At 41.6% G+C, this 17,761-nt stretch overlaps 1 protein-coding gene across 2 annotated transcripts in view; it reads left to right on the top strand.

Annotated features, from left to right (window-relative positions):
• The first annotated feature begins 2,113 nt into the window (after positions 1–2,113).
• Positions 2,114–17,761, top strand: part of LOC107813065 (uncharacterized) — a 40,926-nt gene continuing 25,278 nt past the window's right edge. For both annotated transcript variants that reach the window (XM_016638271.2, XM_016638272.2), the window contains exons 1-2: positions 2,114–3,148; positions 3,269–3,319. In XM_016638271.2, the coding sequence (XP_016493757.2) occupies positions 2,329–3,148; positions 3,269–3,319 (871 nt within the window). In that variant the 5' untranslated portion in view covers positions 2,114–2,328. The remainder of the gene's footprint in view (positions 3,149–3,268; positions 3,320–17,761) is intronic.

Raw genomic sequence — 17,761 nt, 5'->3', positions numbered from 1 at the left:
CTGGGTCAGACAGATTTCGTAGTAGCGGCAGAATTCCTCCGCCAACGTGGGAAGAGGAAGAGAATTGCCTACTTAGAACGGGTACACGTAAAATGCGCAATACACAAGACGATGAATATGGATCACGTTGTTCCCAGCTGGAACCAGATCGATGTGAGCAGGGATGTTGTACTTGGACCTAAACTCGGCAAGATGGGTTGCTTCCATCTCGGAATTCATAGGCTCAGGCTCGTCTGTAGGTGACTTCGAGAAGTCTGACCTGGAGCCTGAATTACGAGGAATGATTTCTTCCACAGTGAGAAAGCTTTTATCCTCTACAGTGACCACAACATCATCATCGTGATGGGGCATTCTCACTGCTAGTGGAGCTGGTTCAGGAACCTCATCAAAGACAAGGGGTGTATCCACCATTTTTAGTTAATTGAAAATACAGAAGATACGAACTCAAAAGAGGCAGAAACAACAGGAATCACTCGAACTAGAAAGGGGAGTAAGAATGCGAAAGATAGAAGCAACTGGAGTAGGAATACAGAAAGAAGAAGAAGAAGAGAGGCAAAGATGCAGGCTCAAAGATAGGAAAATGTAAAGGTTCGCTCAAAAGGGTTTCCCCCTTTATTTATAGAGAAACACTGGAGCTCAGATCGAGATAGTTAACCGTCAAATGCACAGGGATCGAAATGATAGGGACACGGGAAGAGATGCAACGCATCGGGAAGATGCGTAATGATGACGCGTGAGGCTGTGACGTCACGGCGAACCCACATCATTAAGTGTGGCCTCGAAACTCCACATCACCATCTCAGCCGCGATCATCACCACTCAATCCCCCCATCCGAATTTCTAAGACTACGACTAATGAAGTCCGCTCATTGAGGTTAACCAAAAGACGACCTTGATAAGTGGAGGGACTAATTGTATAGGTCAAAATCGAACTAGAGAAATTCGATACGCAGAGACAATTGTCATAAGTGACCTGCAAATCAATATGGGCGGTTTGGACGAGGTTGATCATTGGTTAACAGAACAAGCTGCTGAGTGGTTCGTCAAGGCCGAGGTCGAGCAACATGGATAGAAGGAACGGCTAGTATAGCTTTACAACCTTCAAAGGGAATATTCTATTGAATATTCCCTTTGTTTGTACCTTTTAGTGTTCTTTGGGAATATTCCATATAAATAGTAGGAGAGATAAGGCAAAAGTCATGTAAGATTCTATATGATAAGAACTCTTTTGAAAAGCAAGCTCTCGAGATAAATACATAGAACACATTTCTAAATAGATTGGTCTTTTTGGATTATTCCGTATCATTTTCACCAGATCCGAGAAAGTCTTCAATATTCTTATAAGTTTCTTGTCACTCATCATTGTCAGAAGGAGGAATCATCCACCTCATTCAATATTGGGTGAATCTTCCCATTTATTTACGTTTAGTGTTATTTATTGTATTTATTGCCTATCATTATTCTCATTCCATTAACAACCGTAACATTTAATGGGTATTGCATTATATCCAGTTTAACGTGGCCCCACATTATCTGCATAAACCTATTTTAGATTTAAAGTTATTATCTTTAAGTAGGATTTACCCTCTATCCTCTTATTTAATTAGTTTAACGAAAAGTTTTATACTTTTTGGTCAAACAAGTGGCACGTACACGATCGTGAAACACTATACGTGAATCCGCCCCTGCACACAGGAAGAGGTGGGACGCGAATGAGTTTATTTTAAAAGGCACTGGTTTTTTGTCAACTTAATCAAATGCATACACAAAAGATGCAGAATGTACAATTTAACGCTACTCAAAAATTTCAAAAATGCCTATGTTCATCCCTCTGCATTCCACTTAAAATAAATTATTAAGAAAGATAAAGAATCAATTTTTACATTCACATAAATTAAGACGTCTATCATTCATGCTGCAATTCCAACTATTTTATTTTGGGACATGGCGAGTAATTTGGAGAAAACAGGAGTAGAATCATGTGGTACGTGAGGCGAAAGGACATGAGAAACTATAGTATATATAAGTTGAGCAGAAAGCAGTGAATAAACAAACGTAAAGCTCACAAAATCAGCCAAATATTCTTTAAGAAACCATGACGGTCTTCCAAAAAGAGAGAGGAAAAGTAGAAAACCCCATTTGGAATTCACCTCAGATTCTCCAAACAAAGCATTCCAACAAAGTGTCACACCCCCCTCAGTATCATGCACTCAAAGCAAAGTATCAATCAAGATTTACAAACAAATTTAGTACTAGTACCATCCTATACAGAGTCACTCTTTTCCTGTCATAACAAAAGTTTTCCCGCATATCTCTTTCTTCTGATCCATGGCTTATCTACTCATAGCTTTTGTTTCTTTTGTCTTTCAATTTTTAGTCCCTAAAGCTCATAGCTATGGCCATGCACATGGCTGCCGATCATACTGCGGAAACTTGACCGTCGATTACCCTTTTGCACTTCAACCGGGCTGCGGCCACCAGGGCTACCGAGACCTCTTATATTGCATCAATAATGTGCTAATGCTTCACATTAGTTCAGGCTCGTACCGTGTTTTGGACATTGATTATGCATACCGTTCCCTCACCTTAGACGAACCTCACATGTCGACGTGCACGTCGATCATGCTCGGCAAACGGGGCAATGGATTTGTCGTCGAGCGGTGGCGAGAGCCGTACTTGAGCCCCATGACGGACAACGTGTTCATGCTGCTACATTGCAAGGCAGAATCACCACTCTTCCAAGGTTTCTCTGGAAAGCACTTGCCCTGCAGGAATGTTGCTGGGATGGGCTGTGATGACTACTATGGTTGTCCAGTATGGAGCCTAATTGGGCCGCAACGGGCGGGCTCGGTATATGGATCAGGCCCGCCCAAATGCTGTGCAATTGCATATGAAGCAATCAAGGATGTAAATTTGACCAGGCTTGGTTGTCAAGGGTACAGCAGTGCTTATAATTTAGCACCTTTGAGACTGGCTGGCCCTGATGAATGGTCTTATGGGATAAGGGTGAAGTATTCGGTTCAAGGAAATGAGACCTTTTGTAAAGCTTGTGAGGCAACTGGTGGATCTTGTGGCTATGATGTCAATGACTTTAGCAGTACTTTGTGCATGTGTGGTAGCTGGAATTCTACTTCCAATTGCGATTCAGGTAAGCAACAATATGAAATTTATAGGCACATTTAGAATTTTAAGTAAGTGGGTGCAGAGTCGTATGTTTGACAATTGTTCCGATGTGATTACATTAATGCTGAACTTGTTTGTCGTGCAGTTCCCTCAGCTTCGCATAGAAGAACTTGGTCGTTCATGGATGCACTAACAGGTATGCATCCTTGATTAGCTGCCTATTAATTCCTATGTTATCTGAATCTTAGATTTGTCATAATTACCCTCATGAGAAAATTAAGCAATAAGCATTGCCATCATAACATTTCTCATGGACAGAACTTATCTAAAGCTGTCTATGTTTATGAGAATAATAGTATTGCCAAGATAATTCACTAAATTAACTCGAGTTAATCTCGATTTGGCAAATTAGGCGTTTTCTAAAACCGCTGAGTCCAAATAATTTTGATCTTAGATCAAATTTCAGTTCAGCCCGAGTTATAGTAGGAAGTGCTGCACCTACATGATCTTAATTATATCCAAAATATATAAAAGATGCAAATGTTTGTTTACCTCGAAAAATGGGTTTAATAGTTAAAAGATAATTTGAGGTTTAAAAAATACGTGATATATTATAATACTAGTAATTAAATAGGTAATATTGAGCTTAAGTAAGAAGGAATAATGAACCAAATCAATGTTGTCGAAACAGTAGGGGCCTCGAGCTCGTCTATCCAGGGACCTCGAGGTCAGCTAAGACCAACAAAGTATGAACAATAAAGTAAAGGCAATAAAGCTGAAGAATAATTGTTGAGCACGTTAAACAAGAAAAGAATAACAATGTTCTATTGTAGTGAAAGATTTGATGCCTTACAAAATTATTGGGATCCCCTTTATATAGGAAGGGAAAACCCCAATATAGTACATTCCTCATAAAAGTAAAGGATTTTATTGATACAGGTGTATAACGGCCTAGTACGGATCTGTAACATTTCGTACAAACTTTATCCTTTAATTAATCCCCTAGTCCACGTGTTCTTAAGAAATTTCCGCTCTTTCTTGATTGACTTCGAGGTTGTGATGCCCTCGATATAAATCGTGTCAGGCCTTCGATTAGCTTCCTCGAGGAGGGTATCCCTTAGTCGGATCCGATATCCACTTCGAGTCTCCCGGGCTCGGACCTGTAGCCCGTTTTAAGACTTCAAAATATCATGCTCCTCGATTTTGATTGCATACAGATAGTCCTCGCGTTTCTTAGAATGGAATGATATGAAACGATTTTGACCTCGATTTCATCGCGCCTCTAGTGATGACATCATCCTTGTGAAACCAACGTTCGAAGTGACCGAAACGTCCCATCGGCCCACTTCCCCAAAAATATTAAATGCACGTCAATGCTGGTTGGCCACTAACGCCTTCGAACCGTGGTTGCCCCTTTATAAATATGGGGCATCTTCCTTTAGTAAATAAATTTACATTTCTTCAATCTCTACCAATCCTCATCTCTTTCTTCAATCACCTATCTCCTCCGCCTCTTTAAATGCCGTTAAATACCAAGCTCTAGCCGGAAACACTGCATCCCTGTTCACCTGCATTCCTTACCTTACAACCATGGCCAAAACTTCCAAGACGGTCCCTAAAAAGGATACATCATCATCATCCTCTGCCTCCCGGCTGGCCAAACCGGTGGCGCCGCCGACACTTGAAGAGATCACTCCTAGTGATTGCATTATCAAGAAGGACTTTAGTATCGAGAATCCTCCCAATGTCGAAGGCCGATATGAGCACGTACCCCGATACATTAGCCTAATAATGGAGCAGCTCATCAAGGATATTATGAGGGATCGTCGATGGGGGGACTATGTCAAGATTCAGATCCTGAAGCCTGACGAAAGCATAACTACCCACAAGGAGGGGCTTTTGAGTGTTTACACTTACCCCTTCACATTGGGCCCCCTCGATCCAGTGGTGATCAACTTTTGCAAGACATACGAAGTCACCTTTGGCCAAATCCACCCTTCGTTCTGTCGTATCATTATCATGTTGCGGTACTTCTCTGAGAAGGCCAAGGGTTTCGAATTCACCCTCAGCCACCTAGTTCGGTTGTATCGACCCTAGTTATTCCGAGAGCTTATCAAGATGCAGCGTCGAACCACGAAGTCCTTCTTCGCTAGTATTGATGAAACCAAAGATCGAGGTTGGATGAGTCGATATTAGAGTAAGGACTTCGGACATCATCCCCGAGGGAAAAATGTCATTCCCGGAGAGGTGGAAGTTTAACCGTAAGTGGAGTCCGCATTTTCCTTTGTATTTATTCTTGTTTTTTTCATTTTTCATAGCTTACTCATCTTTTTTTTGGCAGCCAATGCTAGGGCGCCCTTGGCGGTGCCTGACCTTGAGGATTGGGTTAGGAAACTAGCTGCCACATCCTCTTATGACAAGCATAAGTGGTGTGATTTGGCAAAGGGCAAATGGGAGGCCAAGAACCATGGCCTTGGAGATGCTTCCGAGATGAGACCGGACCCGCCCGGGGAAACAACGAAGCCTTCAAATTCAAAGCTCGAGAAGGATAATAAAAGAAAGAGGGTCTCGAATCCCGAAGACCCCCAAGACAAGAAAACCTCCATTCGAAGGCTGCAGAAAAGATTTGCTCAAACGGGCGCAGACTCAGCCCATGACTCCCTAGGTGGTGAGGAGGATAATGAGGAAGAACCAGTTCTGGTGACTCAGACTGGGAGGCCAGTCGAGACCGTCAAGCCTTCCGAACTAGAAAATCCACCTTGTGGTGTGGATGCCGGAAGAGAAGAGGCGGGTAAGGCCCCCATGTCTCCGGAGGTTGAGATCGTCCCTCCGTCTTCAACAACTATGCTTGAGGGGGTAAATGCTGAGGGCCCCAAGGTTAATGAGAATGCCCCGAGCGAAGAGCTCGGGGCCAAACAACAGGTCGTTCCCTTTTATTGCCAACTTATTCTAGGGAGGCAATCGAGGAAACCGACAGTTTGCATATGACCGATCCAAGTAAGGTCATCGGGGACGATCCTTTCCAGAGTTGCTACACTGGAGTTGAGGCTGCCGATGATTTCAATAATGCATCCTCCATTTTTGAAGATGCCCAGCGTCTCTTTTCTCGGGTAAAGACATGCCCTATCTATTGCAAGTTCTTCTCCCTTTGTCTTCCTCTTCTACTGACGCATCATTATTTCACGTATAGGTTGTTGCAAAGTTCAAGGATGAACTGAGACAATGTGAGGTCAAGCTAAAGAGAGTCTCGGGTGAAGAGAAGTCCTAGAGGCTCCTTTGTAGTTAGAAGGAAGAGGAGCTTAAGGATCTCCGAATTGCTTTGGCCAAAGCTCAAAAAAGCGAGTCCGAGCTGGATGAGCAGGTAACTTTGATTTTAACAAAGTTAGGCATTCTTGGCCCTACTTTGGAAGCTAATACTTCGATATCTCAGCTACAGCAAAAGTTGGATATGATTGGGTAGCTCCGGGACGAGGTGAATCAAGTTTGGGTTGATTGCCTCCAGTGGAAGGAGAACGTGGATCAACTTGCCGTTGAAAAGGAAGTCGTTAAGGCTCAACTGACCTCGGCTGAAGCTCAGCTCCGTGGTGCTGAAGTGAAAGGCTTGGCTCAACCCAGGGAACTCAAGGGGCTAGGGGCCGAGCTTGCTAAAGCCCGGAGTGAAGCTGCATATGCTAAGGCTGAAACTGCACAAGCCAAGGCTGAAGCCGAGAAGACGAAAGCTTTGGCTGATAAATCCATTGCTATATACAAGAGAGAAGTTATGTCCATTCAAGCTGAGTTAAGGGCGGCCTCCAACTGGGCAAAACGAAGAAATGAATTGGCTAAGTGTCAATCCTAGAGGGAGACTCTCGAGGAAGTCCGTGCTCGAGGGTTCGACCTTGCCAAGGAGATAGCCGAGGCACAGGCATGGGAAACTGATGCTAGGTTTCTTGTCTTCTCTAATGATGAGAACGTGGTGAGTGGTTTCAGGGACAAGGAAAGTGGAGAGGATGCTCCCGAAGGGGAAGAGACTCCAGAAGATAAAGCTATCGGAGATGAAGGCGGCACTCCCGGGGACGTGGCCCCGAAAATATATTAGGTTTCTATTTTTATATAAGAGTCCTTCGTTGTAACATGCTTTGTAAATTTCCCGGATGAATATAAAGTAACTTTTTGCTCTGTTCTTGATTTGTGCTGACTATTTATTTTGTCTCCGTTCATAAAAAATTTCTATGATTCACCTGTTAAGTTCGAGTATTGGTTTAGACTCGCAATAAGCTCTTAGGCTTTTATTGCTCGGGATTATATCCCTTAGGGTTTAAGATGATCCCCGAGCCAAACATAAAGTCAAATTAATGCGAGCTCGGGGCCTTTGGGTCCGGATTAAACGAGATTGGGGTCTTAGACTCCCATAGGTCTTTGACCCTATATTTTTTTTCAAACTGGCCCATAGGCTCTTTTATATCGGCCCTTAGGCTCTCTCTTTTTAGAATTGGCCCTTATGCTCTTTAGGTTAGCTCTTAGGCTATTTTAGGTTGGCCCTTAGGCTCTTTTAGGTTGGCCCTTACGCTCTTTTAGGTTGGCCCTTATACTCTTTTAGGTTGGCCCTTAGGCTCTTTAAATTGGGCCGTTTCGGCCTGTAAAAATGGCTATATAGTTTTCCCTCACTTCGGCTAAAATACTTAATAAAATTTTAGTTATGCCTTAGCATGTTTTTTGTACCTATTGGGTTTTTTGAAGGCTCGATGTATCGGAACCTTATTAGTTGTTTTGTTTGCGTGGACATGATTGAATCCCTCTTAAGGGTTTTCCGAAGGCTAGTGTTATCGAAGCCCTTGGATTGTTCGGGGGCTGATTTATTGAAGCCCTTAGATTTTTCAAGGGCCGAATTTTTCAAGGCCCCTTATATTTTGCTTTTGCCGGGGCTAGCCTGATTTAACCGATTTTTCAATGTTTGAAGGCCTTTAGTTTTATAGCGAAAATCGGACATCTCCGAATCACGTTATTTTGGGCATAGCCTTTGTGCGACCGTAGTCTTTAGTATGGTCGTAGCCTTCGGGTTTGTCACTTGGACTCGTTTCCTGATAACCTTCTGAACTTGTTCGAAAAGTTAGTCCTTGAGTGAGTTGTCCTTGGCATTCGTTTCGAGAGGGGTGACTCTTTAAGGTCTTATAATGCCTCTTTGAGGTCTTATAAGTCTGATTTTTTGATGACTTCGATATATTGACTGTTAATGACAGTCCCCGGGTATTTCGGGGTGTTTTGGCCCTTGAACCACTTCCCGTAGGATTGTAAGTATAGAGCTTGTATGAGATACAAAGTGTTTTTTGATATAACCAAAATGCTTCTTTAAATAGTTAATACATGCGTACACGCTTTGCCATTGGGGCTCAATTATTCTATATGGACACGGTTCATTTGACCGTTTGGCCCATTACAAAGTTCTCATGTCGAGGCCCTATTAGGCGCGAAATGTCTTTTCTGGAGCTATAACCTCCGAGGGTGATGCCCCCCAGTATTCAAGATTGATTGAAAAGAAGCCTTGAATACTCGTTGAGTGACCCTTGCGTAGAATATAGGTATTGCCTCATTAAAAACCTTGCCGGTAAAACCCATTTGGGATAAAACCCGATCTAAGGGAAAAAGAGTGCAACGAATGCTTTCATACCCAAGGTCTTCGAGCTTAGCAGTAATATCGCTTGAGCATTGATATATTCCAATTATTTGGTAGTTGCTCGCCTTCTATTGTACTGAGTTTGTAGGATCCTTTCCCTATGACTCCGAGGACACGGTACGGTCCTTCCCAATTGGGACCTAGCTTCCCTTTGTTTGAGTCTTGAGTGTTAAGAGAGACTTTCCTCAGTACTAAGTCCCTGACTTTGAAATATCGAAGTTTTGTCCTTCTGTTGTAATACCTTTCGATTCTTTGTTTTTGCGCAGCCATTCATATTAATGCAGCCTCACATTTTTCATCTAGTAGCTCGAGAGAAGTGGTCATTGCTTCGTTATTTGAGTCTTCGGTGGCATGCTAAAACCTTACGCTAGGACTCCCCAACTTCTACTGGGATTAAAGCTTCGGATCCATATACCAAAGAAAAAGGGGTCTCCCCCGTACTTGACATCGATGTTGTTCGGTATGCCTATAATACCTCAGGCAACACCTCTCTATTTCCCCTTTTCATCATCTAGCCTTTTCTTCAAGTTTTGAATAATGGTTTTGTTGGTGGACTCGGCCTGCCCATTTGCACTCAGGTGGTAAGGTGCCGATAGGATCCTTTTGATTTTATGTTCCTCGAGGAATTTTGTCACTTTGCTGCCGATGAACTATTTTCTATTGTCACATGTTATTTTGGCGGGTATCCCGAATTGGCATATGATGTGTTCCCATATGAAATTGATGACTTCTTTTTATCTTACCTTCTCGAAGGCATGTGCTTCAACCCATTTTGAGAAATAGTCAGTCATAAAAAAAATGAATCTAGTTTTACCTGGCGCCGTTGGTAGGGGGCCGACGATGTGCATCCCCTATTTCATGAATGGCCATGGGGATAGGACCGAGTGAAGTTGTTCACCGGGTTGATGAATTATTGGTGCAAATCTCTGGCATTTATCCCACTTCCGAACGAACTCCTTGGTATCATTTTCCATGCTATCCTAATAATATCCTGCTCTGATCACCTTACGAACCAGAGAGTCTACACCAGAATGGTTCCCACAGGAGCCTTCATGTATTTCCCAGAGTACATAATCTGTATCATGGGTCCCAAGAACACTGCCAGTGGTCCATCGAAGGTACTTCTGTATAATGTTCCATTTTCATCAAGGGAAAATCAAGCCGCTTTGGCTCGGAGTGTTCTTGACTCCTTTGGGTCCGAGGGGACCTTCCCATGCTTTAAATAATCGATGTATTTGTTCCTCCAATCCCATATTAAGCGTTTCGAGTTAATTTCTGCATGGCCTTTTTCGATCACTGACTTTCACAACTGGATGACAGCCCCCGGGACGATATCATCTTCTTCAACTGACGATCCCAAGTTTGCTAGTGCATCAGCCTCGCTGTTCTGTTCTCGAGGTACATGATCCAGTGTTCATTCTTTGAAGCGGTGCAACGTTATTTGAAGTTTGTCCAATTACCTCTGCATTCGATCGTCTCAAACCTCGAAGCTTTTGTTTACATGGTTTACCACCAAAAGGGAATCACATTTTGCCTCGATGACCTCTGCTCCAAGGCCCTTGGCTAGTTCAAGACCTGCGATCATGGCTTCATACTCGGCCTCATTGTTAGTTAATTTAGAAGTTTTAATAGATTGCCTAATAACACTGCCGATAGGTGATTTCAAAATGATGCCGAGCCCGGACCCTTTCACATTCAAGGCACCATCCATGAAGAGGGTCCAAACCCCCACCGATGTATTCGTTTTTAGCAAGAGTTCCTTTTCTACTTCGGGTACGAGGGCATGAGCGAAGTCGGCCATGAAGTCTGCTAAAATTTGAGACTTGATGTCCATCCGAGGTTGATATTTGATATCATATCCTCCAAGTTCGATGGCCCACTTGGCCAATCTACCCGATAATTCGAGCTTATGCAAGATATTTCGAAGTGGATATGTAGTTAGTACACATATAGGATGGCATTGAAAATATGGTTTTAATTTCCTAGATGCGCTTGCTAATGCAAGAGCTAATTTTTCCAAATGTGGATACCTAGTTTCAGCACCCCCTAGGGTCCGACTCACATAATAAACAGGAAATTGCGTACCTTGCTCTTCTCGAACAACACTCCACTTACCGCTAACTCTGACACAGATAAATACAATTAGAGTGTTTTACCCTCCTTCAGAATATGGAGCAAAGGAGGGCTCGAGAGATACCGTTTTAATTCTTCTAGGGCTTGCTGGCACTCTGGGGTCCATGCGAAGTTGTTCTTCTTTTTAAGTAGGGAGAAGAAATGATGGCTCCGATCTGATGAACTCGAGATGAATCGACCCAGGGCAGCAATCCGTCCGATCAGCCACTGCACGACTTTTACGTTGTTCACCATAGTGATTTCTTCAATGGATTTGATTTTATCGGGATTGATTTCTATGCCCCTATTCGATACCATGAAGCCCAAGAACTTGCCCAAGCCGACTCTAAAAGTGCATTTCTCGGGGTTGAGCTTCATGTTATACTTTCTAAGGATGTCAAATGTTACCTGTAAATGGGTCAAATAGTCCTCTGCGTGCAGGGATTTAACTAGCATATCATCAATATAAACTTCCATGGATTTGCCTATTTGATGCTCAAACATCCTATTAACTAAACATTGATATGTGGCCCCTACGTTCTTTAGCCCGAAGGGCATTACATTATAGCAGTATGTACCAAACTTCGTGATGAACGAAGTCTTTTCCCGATCCTCTGGTTCATTTGAATCTGATTATACCCGGAGTAGGCATCGAGAAAGGTAAGAATCTCATGGCCAGTCGTAGCATCGATCAAACGATCGATGTTGGGCAATGGGAAAGAATCTTTAGGGCATGCTTTATTCAGGTTTTTGTAATCTACACACGTTCTATGTTTATTCCCCTTTTTAGGGACTACCACTATGTTAGCTAGCCATTTGGGATATTTTACTTCCCTAATGGATCCTATTTTGAGAAGTTTGGTTACATATTCCTTGACGAATGCATGTTTTACCTCAGATTGAGGTCTCCTCTTCTGCTTCACCGGTTTAAACCTAGGATCGACACTTAGTCGATGGGTAGTAATCTCCAGTGGAATTCATGTCATATCTAAATAGGACCAAGCAAAGCAATCAATATTATCGATGATAAATTGAATGAGTTTTTTCCTAAGTTCGGGGATTAACCCCGTCCCCAGGTATACCTTTTGTTCCGGAAGATGCTCGATCAATATGACCTGTTCGAGTTCTTTAATCATGGATTTCGTTGCATCTGATTCATCGGGGGCAACGAAAGTTTGAGGGGTGAGGAAATCTTATTCTTCGCTCTCGGCCACCTGTTCATTGGACATTTGTCCCTCGGGCTCAACCGATGGCACAATCTGTGATTGCTATTTGGTCACCTGTTCATCCTTTGACTTCTCCGATGTGGATGGAATCGACATCGATACTAAGTCGTACACTGCAAACATTTCCTTGGCCATAAGTTGCTCTCCATATACTGTTTTCACGCCATCCTTCATTGGGAACTTTATCATTTGGTGGAGGGTCGATGGTACCGCCCTCTTGCTATGGATCCATGGCCTTCCGAGCAAAGCATTGTATCTCATGTCACCTTCGATGACATGAAATTTGGTGTCTTTTATGGTTCTGGCCACGTTGACTGGGAGGATGATTTCTCCCTTCGTCATTTCACTTGCCATGTTAAAGCCATTCAAGACCCGAGACGCCGGTATGATTCGATCGAGCAACCTGAGCTGCTCCACGACCCTGGACCTGATTATATTCGCCAAACTACTTGGATCCACGAGAACACATTTAACTTGAACTTTATTTAAAAGGGTAGAAATTACCAGTGCATCGTTGTGAAGTTAAGATAAAGCCTCGATGTCTTCCTCGCTGAATGTCAGGGTGTCCTCTGGCAAGTAATCCCGAGTCGCTTTTCCCTTATGATGGATACTTTGGTGTGTTTGAATATTGGTCCCTACGGGACGTCGACTCTGCCGATGATCATGTGAATGACATGTTGGGGTTCTTCTGGTTCACTCTTTCTGCCTACATCCATCTCCTTGAAGTGATTCTTAGCCCGATCACTTAGGAATTCTCGAAGGTGGCCCTCATTGATAACCTAGCCACTCCATCCCTTAGCTGTGTGCAGTCCTCCGTTCTGTGCCCATGTATGCCATGATACTTGCATATCAAGTTCGGGTTTCTTTGGTAGGGGTCGGTCTGTATTGGCCGGGCCGCTTAGTATATTTGATTCTCCCAATAGTCGAGACGATCCCTGATGCATCTATGCTGAAATTGTATTCTGATAATCGGGGGCTTCGGTGGGGTAAATGTGCTTACCGAACCCGTTCTTGCTCATGAGCCCCTGAAAACCTGAACCTTGGTCACTTCTTCGATCGCCTGAGAGGTATTGTGGTTTGGGCCGTTGTTTATTCGATCATATGGTTAATACCGTTTGTCACACCTCCTTTTTATCACCCGAGAGGAGGTATAAGGGAGTTTTTCCAATTAAAGTGACATAATTCGATATGGGAATATTTTTTATTTAATTTCAGATTCGCCACTTGGGATAATTATTTTTGTGTTCCAAGTCACCGGTTTATTTTAAAAATCCCAAATCGAGGAAAATTGACTTTATTTAAAAGTCTGCAAAACCAGAAAACTAGGTAAGGAATTTTGTTAACCCGGGAGAAGGTGTTAGGCATTCCCGGGTTCCGTGGTTCGAGCACGGTCGCTTTAACTATCAATAATTGGCCTAATTATCTGATTAATTACATGTTTTAAACTTAGTGTGTGCATTTTTAACTTTATAACCACTTTTTAGGATTTATGAAATTATTTCTTGAACAAGTTATGATTATCGTACACTTGCCATTTCGGGACACACCGCAAACCATGTTACATGAAATGCACTCGCGGTTCTCGACATGTTTATTTTATTATTGTTCAAAGTTATTATGATCGGGTCACATGAAATGCACACTCGATTTTGGGGATTAGGTATCGTGATCATACCACGAGAACCATACCTATAGTCACGATAAGTTATTACTAATCGCACCTTAAGCAAGTAGCGCATGTTCATAATTTGTTTAACCAACTAAAGCTTGAGGTACATTGCGGAGGTCCAAAGAGTTTATGTAATCATTTGTAACCAAAACACCTAAAGGTTGGCAGATTGATAAATTGTTATATAATCAAATGAAAACCTCATTAATTAATCTAGAAAAGCTTTGCAACTAAACTACAAAGTTATTGGGTTCAAAAGGTTGAGCATCCAATTTGGACTTTCATAGATCACATACTACTACGAAATGGGATCCAATTGAACTTTGAGAGGTCATTCGTTAAGTCCAATTGCCTTGGAAACACACTAGAAACTTAACATCAAGTATTGCACATATTGACTTCTGTAAATGGACACATAAAAGGGGGTGGATGATTTTGTACAAAATTGCTATTTAGATGCATTCAGAAACTGTAGGTCTATTTTTGAAACTCATATAATATTACGTCCTCATCATATTAATAGTATTGGTTGTGCTCATTTTCTTTACAAATTAGATCCGGGATTTGCATGAAATAGAGGTCTTTTCTCACTTTTTATTTTTTACTTATCCTAGCTAAAAATAAATGCATATGCATATTTCAAAGAGATAACTTTTTTTCAGTTTATTGAACAACATGCATACAAACATGCCAAGAGAAAAAAATACTTTTTTTGCCTTTAGTTGAATTATGAATTTTTCTAGCACAAATGAAAGAAATATAAGATACTTCTTCATCTAATATACATAAGCAGATTTAGTAAATGATAAGAGGAATAGAAAAGACCTTTCTTGTTCGATTTATTCCTCCATCTTCCGGAACAATAGGCAATCGCTATGTGTAAGGATTAATTCTAGAAATGAAAAGAGGATCCAAACAAATGCGAGGACCACAACTGGTTGGAGCTTCAGCACCACAAAGCCAACTGTAGACAGCTTCATTGAACAGTGACTTGAGGCTAAATCACCTCTTTTAAAACCAGAATTTCGAGCTCTTTTAAAACCAGAATTTCGAATTTTTCTTTCTTTTTTTTTTTCGTTTGCCGTTGAATGCCTATGTGCGTGTGTATTTTTTCATGTGTGTGCAAGAGATGGGGAAGAATATGAAAGCAGAAATGGGTTGAGCGAGCGTGAAAATGGAGAAGAAGCCTTCTGTGAGATGCGCCGTTCTCTATTATTTTTGTGAAGAATGGAGCTTTTTCCTTTTTTTCATTTGATGTCCCTTAGGTCTAGGTCTTGCTTTTTAATAAAAATAGAGTTTGGGCCAGGAGGGTATTGGGTATGATATTGGATTGGGAAAGAAAGAGGAAAATTGGGCCCTTTTTAGGAATTGGCTCAGGCCAAGTATTTTAAAACAAACAAGACCAAAATATATTCTTCTTATTTTCTTTTTCTTTGTTTTTTTTTCCTTTTTTTCTTTTCTTTAATTAATTAAAATCATAAATCAATCTATTTTTGTAGAAGTTAAAATTCTTTATCTATTTATAATATTAAAATAACTACTCCCTCTGTTCCAGTTTATGTGAACTTATTTCCTTTTTTGTCCATTCCAAAAAGAATGACTCATTTCTAAATTTGGTATTAATTTAGCTTAAACTTACATTTCTACCATTAATAAGAAGCTTTTATAACCACACAAATACTCTGGGCCATTTTTTATTTGTTTAGGACCACAAATTTCAAAAGTCTTCATTTTTTCTTAAACTCCGTGCCCAATCAAACAGGTTCACATAAATTAGAACGGAGGGAGTAATTACCTTAAAACTAAAGAAAAAATGCTAATTTTAAAGGCTAAAATCTAAATATGTAAACATGACTATCTTTTGTGATTTTTTGCTTAATAAAATTAATTCCTACGTACAAATTGAACCTACGATGGTATGAAATTAAAACGTGAAAAATTTTATAATTTTCTATGATTTTAATAACATTAAACATGCATGAAATGAAACTAATTAAATAAAAACTCCTAAAAATCAAATTAAATTATTTTTGGTCTATTTTTAGGAGTTATTTTTATGTAGGGCAAAAATTAGGTGCTCACAGCTGCCCCTCTTTGCTCGGAAACATGAAGAGTTTTCGGGCAAAGATAAAGAGAGCAACTACGAGCAATTTTCGCCCGTGTGAAACTCCATTTGGAAGCATTTTTGAAAAAGTTTGACCAAACCTTGCTTTGGAGGTTGCCTACATATCCTTGGCTTTAAAGGAACCAGGTTAGTATAGTTCTAGAAGTTTGGTAGCTGAGACTACCAAGAAACTTTGATTTCACTGTTGTTGTTGTTGTTTCTACTTGCTGAGCTCCTTATTACCCCAAAATAAAAAATAAAAAGCTAAACTAGCTAAGCCTATCAACTACGAGTTACAAGATTCCTATCCTTAAACCTTCTAAAGCTTGATCTTGAGTCTTGGCTGGTTCTTCCTGCAGACTCTGATCTGAATCTTGATGCTCGTTAGCTGCAACCACTGGTTCATTCTTCTTCGGCTTTTTGGATCAAGGTGGGACATGCAAAGTTTGTGACTTCAATCATATCTTGAGCAGTCTGCATCTTTTCTCCGCTTCTACGCTTAGAGCTCACTTCTTTTCCTTGTTTTTCTTTTCTTTTATTTGAATCGAGACTTCTTCTTTTAGTCTCCTCGAAACTTGTGCCTTAAGGTAAAAACCTGTTCAGGAACCAAAACAAACAAATAAACGAAATTTGTCTCGATTTTCACTAGGAAAATTTCTTGAGTTATTGTAACAAAAATCTAAATTACTTCTTTATTGAAAGCAATAAAATCGGGATTGTGTATCCTTGGAAAAAAGAGATAAGGGAGTGGAGACCCTATATCTAAAATAAAATCAACTGGGGATTGGAGGCCCTAAGTTGGAAAGATTACCAGGTTATGCTGGCATCAACTAAGGAATGGGACCCTATGCCGGAAAAGATTACCAGGTTATGCTGGCAAAGCTAGGGAGTGGGATCCTATGTTGAAAAAGATTACCAGGTTATGCTGGCATCAGCTAGGGGATAGAACCCTATGTTGGAAAAAATTACCAGGTTATGCTAGAAAAATCATCGGGTTATGCTGGAAAAGTACTCGGGTTATGCTGGGCAAGTCATCGGGTTATGTCGTAAAAGGTTTTCGGGTTATGTCAGGGAAGTCATCGGATTATACCGGAAAGGTCCTCGGGTTATGCCGGGGAAGGTCATCGGGTTAAGCTCGAAAGGTCCTCGGGTTATGCCAGAAAAGTCATCGGGTTATGCCGGAAAGGTCCATGGGTTATGCCGGGAAAGTCATCGAGTTAAGCCGGAAAGGTCCACGGGTTATGTCGGAAAAGTCATCGGGTTATGCTGGAAAAGGTCCTCGGGTTATTCCGGGGGGTCATCGTATTATGCCAAAAAGGCCCACGGGTTATGCCGGGAAAGTCATCGGGTTATACCGAAAAAGGTCCTCGGGTTAGGTCAGGGAGGTCATCGGGTTATGCCAGAAAAGGTCCTCGGGTTATGCTGGGGAAGGTCTATGGGTTATGCCGGGAAAGTCGTCGGGTTATGCCAGAAAAGGTCCTCGAGTTATGTCGGGGAGGTCCATGGGTTATGCCGAGAAGAGTCATCGGGTTATGCCGGAAAAGGTCCTCGGGTTATGCTGGGGAGGTCATCGGGTTATGCCAGAAAAGGTCCTCGGGTTATGCTGGGGAGGCCATAGGGTTATGCCGGAAAAGGTCCACGGGTTATACCAGGGATCAACTAAGGAGTGAGACCCTATACTGGAAAAGACTACCAGGTTATGCTGGCAGCGATTATGGAATGGGACCCTACGTTAAAAAAATATAGCTAGAGATTGGGGACCCTAGGCTACCATAATTATGAATTTTTCTTCTTCTTTTTTTTTCTTTTTTTTCATCATTTTTCTTTTTTTTAATTTAAGAAAATGGGTAAAAATGCAGGAAAGAATTTGGAGG

Source organism: Nicotiana tabacum, chromosome 20 (genome assembly GCF_000715075.1).
Source record: "Nicotiana tabacum cultivar K326 chromosome 20, ASM71507v2, whole genome shotgun sequence".
In the NCBI taxonomy this organism is placed as follows: Eukaryota; Viridiplantae; Streptophyta; class Magnoliopsida; order Solanales; family Solanaceae; genus Nicotiana; species Nicotiana tabacum.
This window is presented reverse-complemented; position numbering and strand designations above follow the sequence as displayed.